The sequence below is a fragment of the Aythya marila genome (genome assembly GCF_965140915.1).
Source record: "Aythya marila genome assembly, chromosome: 6".
NCBI lineage: Eukaryota > Metazoa > Chordata > Aves > Anseriformes > Anatidae > Aythya > Aythya marila.
Window position 1 is genome coordinate 5,867,087 of NC_139047.1, and position 15,260 is coordinate 5,882,346.

The following is a 15,260-nucleotide window of genomic DNA, read 5'->3' on the forward strand; positions in this document are numbered from 1 at the left end:
GTAGCTGTTACTTTATACCTTACATGTTTCCATCCTTCATCCTTCCTGCAGGAGGTATACATTTAGAAAAATTACTGTATTATCACTATTTTCATGCTTTATCACATCCTTCCACTTAAGATTTTTTTTTTCTTCACCTATATTCATTGAAATGTTTATCCAGAGACACCAGGATGATCAAAGGTCAGACTCCTGATGGGCTACAGATCAGTATTTGCTGACCTATTTGGCATTAATCTCTTAAAATGCACAAAGAAGAAAAACATGTAGAGAGAGGAGAAAAATGTAGACAGGAGAAAACTGTGGCCGAAACAGGGATAAAGGACATCTACTAATTTAGTCTTCCTCTATAATTTGTGCTTTAGTAACTCCATACGATTTTAAATACATTTTTAGAGCAGGGAGATCATTTTCATCAAGGGAGACAGCATTTGCAAAATGACCTATGATTTTGTGGGGAAAGTTTCCTACTTACAATTTACTTAATTGATTGTATTTGCATATCTGGATGCAAATACATCAGGGCTCTTTTATTTTTCACCACAGCTATTCTGATATTTAGAAAAGCCGTCCTGGGAGAGGAAAGAACAACAAGCTCAGGTGTGCTGCTGTGATATTGGGTGATTAATCAGAAGGTCTGGGATGGAGAGGAAGACTTTCAAATTCAAGAATAAAACCACTTCATTCTCACAGCAACAAGTCTCTTGAGGAATGACTGATGCAGGAGACCCAGCTGTGTGATCCAGCCTTCTTCACTGACAAGACAAAACAACTCTCTGCCTCTGAAAGGCTACGAGACGAAGGTCATTCACAGCTTTAGACTTGATGCTCTGCCACGTTCATCAAAATCACAGCATTTCTAGGAACACAGGCAGGATTTTTTCCCTTACCCTGCATGAACACAGCACTTCAGAGAGCTCTTTGTATGCTTCCAAATACTTCAGAAACTCTGCATAGTCACACAGATCTTTGAGTCTCAAAAACAGGTCTCAAAAGCTGCAGTCCATGATTTTAGACCATCATCATCAAACAGTAATTCTGTCATTAAGGAATCATAGCAGTTCAGCCTTAGTTACATTTCTGTCTGAATTGGGCTCAAAACACTTTTAGCTTTAAAGATACCTGCACTCAATTTTGTTTTCCTTCTTTATGTCTAGGTTTTCAAAGCAAATAAAAGAGTTCATTTATCTCCATTACCACTGACCTGACCTTGCAAGTTACTTTTCCAGGATTCTTAAAGGCTACAGATATTACTCTCCAAACCATATTGTCTAAACTAAGAACAAGAAAGCACTAATAGAGGCAGGTGGAGACCCTGATACCTTGGTCTGAACTCCCTCAGGTCCTAGGAAATAAAATTAGTTTTGCCCTATCCTTTCTTTTTGGACTACGTATAATCCGAAAGCAGGGTTTCAGAAGCTAGATGAGACAATAAATCAAAACACAACCAATCCTTGACAGCATAGGGTCGCTCATCCAAAGAGGGGGAAATCACATAATTATAAAATCTTGTATTTTAAGCCTCGAAATTTACTGTGCTAGCAATCTTTGAATTGAAAATAGAACATGTACAATAACACTGAGGTACAGAAGCTGTAATGAAAATTTTCTCTGAGAAAGCATCCCATAGCTTAAGACTGTGTGATAACAGAACGCTCAATTAGGATTAAATAAGGGTTTTCAGTAGAGCTGGGGTGAACTCAGGTTTGGGCAGAAGTTTTTCATCTGCTTTATCACTGGAAAGACACTGTTGGGTGCTTGGAACCAAGTGAAACCTAACTGGCTGCATATGCTTATGACTGTTCTGGGATCACAGGAAACTTTCTACAAATGCTTCCCCTTACCTGCCCATTATTAGGAGAAAGGTGTGATTGAATGGAGAAAGTTGGAGAAAAATACGAAGCAAAATCCATGGACAGGTCAGTTGTTCATTCCCCTCCACTAAAAACTGCCACAGAAAATATTCCAGAACTAAATCTTACCTAACATTTTAATCTCAGGAATTGATGGTCTCATTTTGCAGTAGTATTACAGAACATATTCACTTAGTCGAAACAAGCATCCATACAACTTGTTCTACTGGAGAGCTGGAAACTTTTGTCTGATGTCCCACCAAGGAGATTAGAGTTGTGGTTGTCTTATGTAGGAAGAGGATGGCTTCTTGGGTTTCATCAGCCACATCCACAAAGATACAAACAAACACAGACACCAAGGCCCCTACCCAAAAGGTGCAGAGGCAGGATCTGCTGCGCTCCAAATGGTGGTGTGGTGCCCAGCATCTCCTGTCTAAAGCGATTAAAAAGGAGAAGTAGCTGTGTGAACCACTGAAAACAAGTCTCGTGCCTGACCTTGCTTTCAAAATCCATTTTTCATCAATACTGAATAGAGAGAGGAGCAATTACTGCAGCCTTCAGGTTCTCATTATTTGAAAGTGCTTCAGAGCACTTTAAACATTTCTAAGAAAGTTCAAGTGGGGAAAATTCTGCCCATCACTTTATTCCCTTGCCCTCTATCAGTGAGGTGGTGCTGTGTGACAATGCCTGAAGAACCAGTTCTAGCTGTATTTCGACTACAAATTCTTACAACTCACAATAAGTATCTATAGGACGCAAGGAAGCTACCTGCTAATTTCTCACCTAATACAGCTTCCTCTCCAGCTTCTCATACACTGCTGTTGTTGATGAGGTCTACGGCTCCATAGCTCTCAACACTAAATCGAAAAATCACAAAATCTAAAGCTGATAGCATCTGCCCTCAACCTGAAGGGAACTACAGGACAAAAGGAGATTCAATTAGAATGAAGAGCAATCGATCCCGATCAGGAACCCTATGATTTCACCAGATAAAACAAAGATAAAGGATAATAACCAGCTAATTGGACTGAGTAGAAAGTTTCTGTATGGTTAGATCATTTGTATGGTTGTATCTTTTTGGTGAAGTCAATGAATTGCATTTTCCTCTGAATAATACAGTTTTGACCCTCTGGAGACCATGAGGTTGCACTGGTATGCCATTGCCTTATGAGACAGGTGTGTTGCCTCTCTCACTATGTTATAAAAGCAGGATATGGAACTTGGAGGTGCGGTGATAAAACATGGCGGTAAAACTGTAAATACCAGTGTTTAAAAGCTTACACTTACCTTATTGTGAACTGAGCCAGAAACTTTTCATTACCTTTGTTTTCTATATGCAGTGCATTTAAGTAAAATTGTGGCCCATTTCACGCACATGCAGTTGTGAAAAGAAAGTTTACTAAAGACTATGTCAAGCTTCCTGCTCACGCCTGTTGCGACACAAATGCTTCCTTGCAATCTCTTAAATACACCACAGCATTTACTGATATGCAAAATTAAACTGATGACAAGTGAATTCTACATTTACATTTTCATCATTCCCTGTACCTTTTTACCATATAACTGTTCGCATTTCCCTTAGAGCATTCCCCATTCCTTACAGCTCAGAATTTTTGGCTGTAAAATCTTTATGTTATGACGTGTTTCTAAGAAAAGTGCCTATTTTTGCTTCCCAGAATCTGAAACTTGACAACTGTGATTTTCAAGCCAACCCAAAGGACATGGAAACCAAAAACGTCAACATTCGCGCTGGAACCCAGTTTAAGTAATGAGCAGTAGTGAGTAGCCTCTTACCTGTTTGTGAGCATGATCGTAAGAGTTAATGTGATTGTCAAACTCCTGATGTTTATAGTACTGCTTGTCACAGAGTTCACAGTAGAAGTTGGCTTTAAGATCTTCCAGGGCTTTTGCTATCGTGTTTTTCTTTTCAGCATAATCCTGGAAGGGGGTGGGAAAAAGGAATTTTAGTATTTTCCTTTGATACTGCGAATGGATTTTGTGCTCTGCAGTTAATCATATTTGTAAACATTTACACACCTCCATAACTAAAAGCCTTCACATATTTGCTGTGTTATACTGCACATATTTACTGTATCTGCTGAGAGGCTCAGGATTTGCACACTTCAATTTGCTATACAGTTGCCAGCTCCCCTTAGGGGCTCTGTCAGACGTTAGGCTACAGATGGATTTCCTCAGGTCCTTTCCAAATACAAATATTTATCATGTTGAAGGTTATTTTCCAGTTAATTTCTACCAAAGATTCAGTGCCCAGATGATCTGATAGGTAATATGCCTCAGCAGAATAATCACAGACACAAACTCCAATAATTTAGTTACGAGACTTTCACAATGAAGTGTGCTTCTTAAAATGAAAAAAAAAAATTAAAAGGAACTCTGCTGTGTCCCTCTTGAACACAGGTATACATTAAAACATGATGGATGCTTTCATAGCTGAGATGTAATGAATATTTTCCATAGCTTTGCTATTTGTCATCCAGCATTAGAAAAGAAGGCCAGCATCTCCATTTACCATACATAAGCAAAAGCATTAAAAACAACCTGCTTATTATTTATCAGAGAATTATATACAAGCCATATTTATTAATTTCCTGAATTTGTCGATGACAACGTGGCCTGTTCAGAAAGAGCATGGAAACGGTCTGTCATCTCAAATTAGTTGAGCACCAGTTACATATTAAGCACGTTTAACTTGAGTGAAATGCCACCTGCTCATGACAAATCCGAGATAGAATTGACCCTAAAATCCCAACTGCAGCAAATATTGTTTACGAAAATACAGATAACCAAAGGCACATATTTAACGTTGTGCTTAAATATAATTCAGTGTGATCAGACTGTTAGCAAACACCACTGATTCAGATCCCAACAGAGCTCCTCCCTCATTCAATTTTGCCCATTAAAAGAATTGCAAAAATCACTTCAGGACTGGGTTTTGAATACTGGCTGACACAAGAGGAACTCGCATATTTCTAGGACATTTTTAGACTGATGTTGCATAAAATCCGTTTAATTAACAAAAACAAAACAACAAAAAAAACATTATTTGAAGACTTATAAATATATTTACACTTTGAAATACACTTATACTTTATGGGAAACCTATCCTAGAAACTCTGTAATTAGTTCTTGGTAATAATGAGTAAGGAACTATAGGGTTTTAACCCCTTCAATTATTACTAAGACGCTTACGTTTAAGAAAGTAGTGGGGACAGCACATCAAGCTCTAAGGGCATGAAATAGATTAAAAATAATCCTCATAGCCTACAAAGGAATGCCATCATATTTTGATTTCTCAGAACAAAAAATGAGGAGGAAATTGTATATTTGGGGGATTATCAGAACTCTGCAATATTACATATGATAATTGTGTAGGAGAACAGCAAATGTGATGGATTCTAAGGCAAGAGCAGTGAAATAAACAACAACCTTTCTTGTATAAAGAGATCCCAACACACTGAATAACCCTCGAGTAAAATTTCACAAGACATACTAACATAAGGCAGTCAAATTATGTAATGCAGTTGGTGTTCCTCTTGACATAAGGCACCTTTTTGGAAACAATATAATTATTACGTAGCAGATCAAACCTGAAGGGGACCTACTCTGCAGTTGTACCTGGCACGCCCAGCACGTCCCAATGGAACAGAGACACAGGAACCTTGTGAGCAACTGGGCTGCAAAGTAAGTACCTACTCTCATCGGTACCTCGGGGTTTCTACTACTACAATCCTTCAGCTGGAGTTCTTTGGTGGGGAGGGTTAATTTTATATTTCAATATTACATTACTGTTTTAGAGGCAATATAAAGATTATTATCACATCATCTAAAATAGATGATAAGTAGAGGGAAAATATTAGTGGAATTTGCTCAAGGACACAGGAAGGGAAAATATGGGATTTTTATGTGACGAGATTGAAGTGTTTAAAACCCAGAAGTATTTGATGTTAGGAATATAGGCTGTGCTGGATCAGGTCAACATTTGGAACCTGTGTAAAATTTTACTGTGTACCACACCAAGGCAAAGCGACCCTTTACTAAGGACCACTCCCTTCTCTTTGTTTTGAAGCTGCATTGAAGTTTCATTTGTTCTCTTACTGGGAGAGCTCACGAACATACATGTTTTATTTTCTTTGTCTGAGCCTTTCGTAATTACATACACCCCTTCCACACAGTCTCCCAGGCATGTGTATTCAGTCATTCCTCATACCCAGGTCACTCATTATTTGTCCTGGTCCTTTTTGCAGCCTCCAAGGCTTTGCTAACTATCATCTCCTCTCTGACACGACAACACGATAACCAGATACACTGTGGTGCCATACAGTCCTATATTAATGCTCTCTATTTCATTTCCTATTCTTTTTTTGTATTAACTCTTAACATACACATTCTTTTAAATCACCATAGAGCACTCAGCCAACATTTTTATACAACTCCTTTATCACCTCCATTACTTGCTGCTGAGCTATATTTTGCTGGCAGGAGAAGTTTCTATTCAATTACTAAATTTCATTTGATTTGTTGAACGACGTGCAGGAAATGGGGCAATTACGAAGACAACACGCACTGCGTGGAAGAATGGGATGCCACTTTAAAAACTGGTAGGCAGCTGATTCTCTGCATGATACAGAGGAACATGAGTGTGTTCCTAAGTGGCTGCAGGAGGGGCAATGGCTGTTAACCAACCTAACTGGTGAGACACCCTGATCACCGTGATCTAAACACGGGCAAAAAGCATTAACTAGTAATTGTGGACTGTGAGGTATCTATCTGCAACAGAAATATATTTGCATCAAGGAATTGCTAATGAAATAGCAGTGTTTATTTTTATAAAATTTTGCACTGCACTCGAAGCACTCAAGAAATATTAAACAGTAGTTTCTTCATGTTATGACCTAAAACCATCAGATGGGACCCGTATTTTATTCCAATGTGGTGGGAAAGGATACCAAATCACCTCTCCAAACACCTCTGTCAATTTGTTTAGGTTGGTCCTTTCCAAGGCTTCCAAATGCTTTCCAAGGCCCTCCAGTGCTCAGAGCAACATCGACTGTGGGGATCTGGAGGCTGCCCACAGCTGGCGAGTTCTCTGGGCTGGGTCAGACATGAGAATAAATTGCCATCGCTGGCTGGCATCAGGAGCTGAGGGAAGTCTGATGTCAAGGATGAGCAGGGAATGGAAATACGAGAATATAGGCTGCTGCTTCCCTGCCTGTTAGACTGTTTGTATTGATTTGGAGGAGAGTACTACCTTGGAAGAGGAGGCTTTCGCTAGCGCTATGAATTTTGATGAGGGACAGCTGCCCAAAAGCTGACAGTAAGAAATGATAGTTCCTGGACCTTGATAGTGCTGGCAACAGATGACAGAGAGGAATGATAGAGACTTACTGGAGAGGAATATTCCTGGAGTAAAGTGGTAGCCAAAAACCCACTTAAAACAGTTAACTATGATCAAACTTAGTCCCAGTTCCATCAAAAAAATTGCAAACCATGCTGGAAGTTTTAAAAGAACTTTGAATTATGATTCAGTTTGGTAATGAAACTCAGAACTCAGTGTCACTTCATTTCATTATTTTTTCCTGAAAGGCTTATTGTCTGAAAGCCTACAGCTATAATTCACAGTAGCCATCTTTCATAATTTATATGAAAGACCTCTAATATGTGATCACCTCTCTCAGCTGGCTTTGTTTCTCTAAATCCATCTTCTCCACCCTCCAAATCCTTAAGCCTGTGCAAACGCTGCTGCAAGCATCTGACGAATTGTACAAAGAGCAGGCTTCATCTGCAGAGGTGCTACTTTTACCCACTGAGACAGGAGTTTGTGCTCCTGTTCTACAAGAGAAAGAAAGAAGGGAAGCTACAGAAACATTTAATGCTTCCCATGGACAACTTTGGGAAGTTGACTGGATTCCTCAGTCTAGGGGATGCTTTTATTTAGTGCACTGCAGGCTCATATTTTTGCTGCCTGTAGAATGGTTAAACAGGAAACGAGAACCATGTAAGAACCTGAAATTAAAATATAGCAACTACACCGTGGTGATTGCCAGCATCGATACTCTTACTTCCCAAGAAATGTGAGCTCCTCTTATTGCAGTAAGCTATTTCACATTTACTGTAGACTTAAAAGGGTCAGGCACACAGTCACTGCAAAGTAAAACGTATTACAGAAACAAACCCCTTCTTCAGGAGAATTTACTGGTACAGTCATCCCAGAGAGGATTAGCCTGCTCTGGCCTGAACCTCCGGATTAGACCACATTAGACCTGACAGATGTTCCAGTGTAACCTTCCTTGACAAAAACTATTTAAAGCTTTTTTTTTTTTTTTTCTGTCCTGATAAAATACAGCAAAAGCATATTTTGAACACTGTCAAAAAACTCCAGCTAATTCCTTTGCTTTGGCAAAACTACTCTATATCTTAGCTGTATTTATAGAATCTGCTTAGAAAATATGACACACACACACAGACCAGTTAACCCGTACCCACGGACACAATCTACAATGATTCCTTCATTTCTGGTATATTTGCTAGGTGTTAGAAGGACAGTGTGAAGCAGCAAATTTCACTGAAAAAAAAACCAACAATTTACAATTTAGTAACATCTCCTCCACCATCTATCTTGGTATTACTCCGTACATACAATTTGTTTTTATATTTTCCTATATCACTTCTTCCTCATGTGCGCAGTCTATACATCATCCACTGATGCACTTGAAGGAATAAATAAAAAATATCATGCATTAGTAATATTAATGCACTCTAGCACCAAATCTAATTATTTATAAGGTTCTTATCCTTATCAGGGCGGTGAGGCCAAAGCAAAAAGCAATTAGATACATTGATCAAATTACTCATTGATCTTAGCAAACTCATTTCCAAGCAGTGTATAGCAAGCTTCAGTTTCACCCTAACTTGAAAAGGAGGCTGGCAGGGAAAATGAGTACCAACAATACTGGCAGATCTTCCCGGTTACTGTACTTGAGACTTTCCCATTAGCTGTGAGATATGATAGCTACCTAAAACTCACAAGGCCATAAACATCAGATGTTATTTCACTGGGTTCTTGATCCCTCCTGACATTGTCCTTCCAGGCAAAGCAGCTTCCACAGGCAGTGACCCCACGGTTTCAGTGCTTTGCTGCACTGCAAGGTTATGGGCCCAAGGAAGAAACAGTACCCCGAAGACCCCTATATAAATAGAACATCATAGGCTGAAAAAGAAAAAAAGAAAACAAACAAAAAAAAAAAAAAAAAAAGAAAAAAGAAAAAAGAAAGAAAAACACCCCACCTTTGTTTTCTCTTTAAGATTACATGCAGACAACTAACTGCGACCAAGACGCTTATTACATACAAGAGAGCTAATCAGTATTCTGGTGTGTGCATACTTGAAAATGTTACTGAAGACATGCAAATAGCTATGAAATTGTACTCTCAGCTTCATGGACAGTATTCTTGTTTAGGTGCAAACCCTAGTATTAGGATAAATAACAGTGAAATCAGATGGAAGTAGCAAAATGTATTCCAACTTGTGCTGCCTGCTTCCTAACAGCATCCTCAGTTTTGGAAACCCCACATTTTGCAAGCACACCAACTGATGCCACCAGCTGGATTCTGCACCCCCAACTAACTGAGGGATGGACGGATGAGGTGGATGAGAGTATGGACAAAGCTAGACCAGCACAAAGCAGAGCAATGCAGAGCAGTGCTCTGCAATGTTAAGACTGAATTAACTTTAAAGGAAGCTAATGATGAGACAGCAATTTGTTATCACATTTGTCTGTCTCATTAACTTCCTTAAAGCACTTTCAACTGTATAATTACTTTTAACTGGGACTCATAAAATCACTTGATTAGCTTTTTTGCCATTAAAACTAACTCTTGTGCATATATCTGTAGAATTATTTATTTATTCTAACACTCTAAATACTATTTCCAGGCAGAGCATGCACTCAAAAGGTGACATGAAAGCTGGCCACACGTTTCTCCTAGCTACCTGTATTGTGAAAGGGCTCTTCACCAGTGTTTTGTGAGAAAACCAACACAGGTCTGGTCATAATGGAGAAAAATTTATATTACCCCATCATCACCGCTCATCTTCTGAAATCCACAGACGATGGAATAGAAGAAGGTTTTGCTGTAGCAAAGACAGGTTTCCTCCTGATATGTGTTAAAAGAAGAATACCATTTTCACTACATGGTATCACTGTCAAATGATAAGCAGAGGAAGGAGGAGCCTTTACTGCTCTACCTGAAATAGTCCGGTCACACACTTTAATTTGAACAGAATTTTGATTTAAAAAACAAACAAAATCACAAAACCTTGGGGTTGATTTTCAGCATTTTGTTTCCTTGCAGCAGGCATGTGGGCATCTAAAGATTCTCACAGCTCATTAACATGGTTTCATTGACAGATAAGTGTCTAAGGCAATTAAGATTCTTTGGAAAATCAGGTTTTTGTGTCTGATCCTTGCAATGCCAACCTAAACGAGATGAAGTGCCTTTTAACCCTGCAGAACTCACGACCCCGAGAACAGACTGAAAACCACTCTCGAGCACGAAAGCCACACACTGGAACAAATCTCTTGATTTTTATGCCCAGCAGCATTCCATCTAAAGGAGACATGACAACATGTGGTCAGTAGTTTCAGAACCAGGGGAAGGGCAAAAGATAGGGAAAGGGGACTTGTTGATTTATTTCACCTGAACTTAACCCACTGCCAATTGACTGGTAGCTATTAATCTGTGTTAAAAGTTGCTCTAGAGCTTGTCAAGCATTAATTTGTTTGTGTAGTTAGTTTTTGGCCTGGTAAAAATCGCCAGTTTAGTTGGCTGAGGCATTGGGGAACCAGAAAATTGGATGCCATCTACAATATATTTAACTTTGAACATGGCATCGGTCTGTGGGACAGCTCATGCATTAAAGCCTGCATACCTGCATGCTCAGGATCAGAGGCCTCGGTGAGCACCAAGTTCAGTTTTCCTAGCTTTAGTTGCTGTACTTGACTGTGACAACTCTTTTTCCTAAAAATATAAGATTTTTATCATAATCCTCCATAGGAATTTCTTGGCTAAATTTTCAAAACATTTTTCTCTTATTTTCTCTTCCTGTTTATATTTTTAGAAGTTTTTGTTGTTGTTTGTTTTTTTTTTTGGGGGGGGGAGGGGAGGTAATAGAATGATATTTGAATTAAAATTAAGATATTTCTTTTTCGTTTTCATTTGATTCCTCTCCAGAACCCAGCTTCTCCATGAGTGACTAAAATTACAAATTACAGTAACTATGTTATTTAAACATACAGCAATGCCTCAGAACCCGTGAACATCACACTATATATTTATTGGCCCTGCTGAGGAAGTTTCGAATCATATTTTAAATTCAGTAGGTCCACTGAGTTTTCGCAGTCGATGTGTTTGCTCCAAGCAGAGTTTATTGAAGTAAACGCTCGTGGAAACCCCCTCCGCAGGCTCAGTGAGCTTTCTTTACAGACCCTTTTACTGATTCCATTTTGCTCTGGCTTTCCAGACCATTAAACCTTCTCATGCAAATATACCATCTTTTTATAGCTTCAGGGACCCGTCATTGCTAGCCTTACTTTATGTGCTTTGAAGTGATGTGCCACAAGCACTTCAGTGTCTGGCCATTGAAAAGATACCTCAGAGCAGCGCAAGGTCTAAAGCACTTGTGGGTTGCGTGCTTCTGCCTAGGAAGTCCTGGCTGCAGGTAGGAAACACTTCCAGCTGCAAAAAAGAAAGATTTTCTGCTTCACCCTGCCACCTTATCCAACTGGACTGACTGCACAGACACATGGTGATTAAATGGAATTCATCCCATAGGCTTGGGCCAGGGTACTTTTGATTTTAGGAGTTGTCTCATTAGAAAACACACAAGAAACACTAGGAATTACACCGCTCTGCTCCTTCACTTGACTAATTATGGATAGGCAAAAGCTTAAGATTTTTCATTATTATGCAGTAGGATGATATGTATTTATTTTCCTAAAATTAATCCTGTTACCATAGACAGAAAAAGTGAAAACAGGAGAAAAAAAAAAAAAAGAAAAAAAAAAGGTATTTCTTTCAGCACCTGTAAATAAACCAGATCTTCTTCTCTCTACCATCCAGGAATCCATTTTTTACACCGTGTTTTCTGGCCACAAGCCTCACAAAACTACACTGAAGCCCACAGAAACAGTCCTAAATGGTAAACAGAATTAAGCTTAAATATGTCATAGAGAAAATACCTTGAGGGAAAAAACAAACCAACCAACCAAACCCCACAAAAAAACCTACAGGCTTGCAATGGTGCAATGGAGGCTGCTGATGGCAGATGGTCTGGGATTTTGTCCTTCTGGAATGTACGAACCAACATGACAATTTTGCCAGCATGGACACGCACGGCATTTCTACACCTAGGGCCACTTGGAAGTATGGAAACACAGTAGGTTCCTAAAACAACTTTTTAAATATAAAAGTCTGCTGTGGGGTTTTGTGTGTTTTTCTTTTCCTTTTTTTCCCCTCTAACCTAAGAGCTTGTTGTTGAGTTTTATGGGAAAATACATGAAAAAAAGCAGAATTACTGAGTCACTGTTATTCTCCAAGCGATGTTACACAAACCCCTATCCCTCCTCACATGCAGATACACTCCCACCTCCCCTTTCCCCCCACAGCCGCAGTAAGGCACACACTGGTTTTGAAGACCTTGTCCTTATCTTTCTGAGGTTGTTTTGTTAAGCTGCCAATGCATGAAAGGAGTCCTGCAGGAGCCCTGATTTACCTTGGCAGATCTACAATATCTAAATGATGAGTGATCCTATTGCAGTCTTAAACCCAGCTGTATCATCTTAGAGATGAGATGGGCCTGGGCTTTGTTCTCATGCCAAATACATTTTTTCCAAGAACTTCAAATGAGTTTTTCCTAATTATTTATTTATTATTATTGTTTTATGAGAAGCAATGGCAGATTCAGCATTTATCACTGTGATGGGCCTCTCTTATACAAAAAGGTATTTGAATAGATGTGACTTATGAGAATAGCAACTTTATGAGGATGGTAACACTTAAGTTTTGAAGACTTTAGGTCATAAAGCTGAATAGTTGGTACTTGACAATTTCAATAAAAGGGAAAGACAGATGGTGGAAGCGGAACAAAAATGCCACTTACAGCTCCCAGGGACACACAGAGCCTTCAGGCACGCTGCTTTCTACCTCCACCTCCTGGCCAAAGGGGAGAAGGGAAGGTTGAGGCTGATGTGATGCTTTGCATCCTTACCTTGGAAAACGGGGAGAAAACAAAGGACTGCGGTACAGCCACACGTCAAGACACGCTGTTGGGTAAATGGTTCTGGACTTGAGTGTCAGAGAGAAAAAAGGCATGAAAAGCACTTTTACCCATCTCTTTGCTGCCTACCTATCTAGGGAAGCGTTTGGGCAGCGAATTTCTTACATACGGTGTACAAGAGCTGATGAAAGGTATCTACAAATGACAAGCTATTAGCACCAACATTTTCTAGGAGATTCTGAAAACGGCAGCAGGAGTGGGGCGGTACCAGCACCGCTCGGCTGCCTGAAGTGCTGCATGAAGGACACCTTTCACTGCCAGAAGGACGCACAAAGGAGGAAAGAAGCATTCGCACTGCATCGTCCATGAACGTTAACTGTGGTTAAAGAAGTGCAGAGAAAGTGAGCTGCATCCGCAAAATTGACAAAGTCTGCTCAAAGAAAACCCATACTTAAAGCTCACGTGTTAGCATAGATGATGTCTCTAGAATGATCCTTAGTCACGTATCTCCATTTCACTCCATGTTCTGTCCTGTTTTACTCACAGCAAATTTTCAAAAATCCCTGAAGTTGAGCAAAAACGTGGAGACTGACATGGTGTCAGTTAAAAAACAAACAAACAAAAACCTTTTTGATACGGATTCACAAAAGGTCAGGGCAAGACTAGAGACTGGGACCTGGCTGAAGTGGGAGGGAGCGTTTCTGCCCACCTAGCCAAAGACAGCACGATACTAAAACACAAAACTAATGTGAGCAGTGCTAACACACTCGTCTGTACCTTTCCTAGTAGCAGGTAAACATCAAAAACATCAAGATTAATTTGAAACTTCAGCATTTACAATTATCTTTCTTACTAGCTATTTTTATGTGAGCAGTGCCTGTAGGTTCCCATTTTTTAAGAGCCCACAACAGAATACCAAAACCTGTTTTACAGTCCCCAGAAGTTTAAGTGTTAAGCTTCTCCTCAACAGGAAGATTTCACTTCAATTCCAAGTCACTCTTCCTCCTGTGCAAGCACACATTCATGTAGACCAGCAAGCTAATTTAGGTAAAAAATGCTTATTTGGGGAAAAATATATAAAATTAAAACCTTAACCAGTTTACGTATGTGGTTACGTGGTGTTCAGCTCCATCAGCATCCAGCAAGCCCAAACAACAGGGTGTTTGCATAAGATGTGAAACCAACAAATCAACCTCTACTACAGAGGGGAAAATCAAAGCTAATAGCAACAGGTCTGAAAGAAATTAGTGTAAACCAGTCATAAAAAGCAAGGCTCCTAATGTGTTATGCACTGATAAATACATGCATTTAGCTTTCCATAAAACTACAGATCCAAAGATCTTCACATTTAGTCCTCATGGAGGAGTTGCTAGGATTGTGAACTGCTCAGCAGGTACAAAAGCAGCATGACCTGAAGGAACAAGGATCCTCCGATGTAAATAGGAAAAAAGAATTGAAGGGAGAGGGAAATAATGGCTCAATGTGCTGGACAGAAACATATATTGAGGAGATTCCAGCACCAGTGGTGAGCTTGAGGCATTCAGTAAAAGAAACTGATATCTTGCATACAAGTGATATTTTTTTTGAAAGGCTTCATTTTCTTGGATTATTCAATTCTCACTTAGCCTTAAGCCATCCCTGCCCAGCCAAAAGGTTTCTCTTTTTTAGTTGAAAGGAGCTCCAGCTGCCTTGAAGAAATAAACAAAAGAAAAATTCCCAGTGCCATGGAAACTGCATGATGCACAACATGCTTTTTCAGCAGGAAGAATCCGGGAAATGTATGCGACATTAGCATTTCTGAACCCACTACTCATTTGTGTTAAAAAACAAAACAAAACAAAACATATCTGCAATATTGCTGATACAACAGTCAGATTAGCAGCACTGCAGCTTATCTGTGGTTAATAGTAACATATTGCTATAGTATAGCTACTTGGGAAAGAAGCTAAACACAAGATGAAATGGCTCAGAAAACTGGCATCTGGATACAGAGCTCAGTGAGAAGCACTTAAAAAAAATTGATCCTGAAGCAGCAGTGACCAGAAATCACAAAGGTCAGATATATCTAACCAAGCTTTCCCAAACCTTAAAGGTAGGGTTCTAGGACTTTGG

General features: G+C 39.5%; 1 protein-coding gene across 1 annotated transcript in view; it reads right to left on the minus strand.

Annotated features, from left to right (window-relative positions):
• Nucleotides 1–15,260, minus strand: part of ZNF804A (zinc finger protein 804A) — a gene marked incomplete at its 3' end in the record, with an annotated part of 145,243 nt that overhangs the window by 30,747 nt on the left and 99,236 nt on the right. The window contains exon 2 of the mRNA XM_082763819.1: nucleotides 3,648–3,791. Coding sequence (XP_082619945.1) covers nucleotides 3,648–3,791 — 144 coding nt within the window. The remainder of the gene's footprint in view (nucleotides 1–3,647; nucleotides 3,792–15,260) is intronic.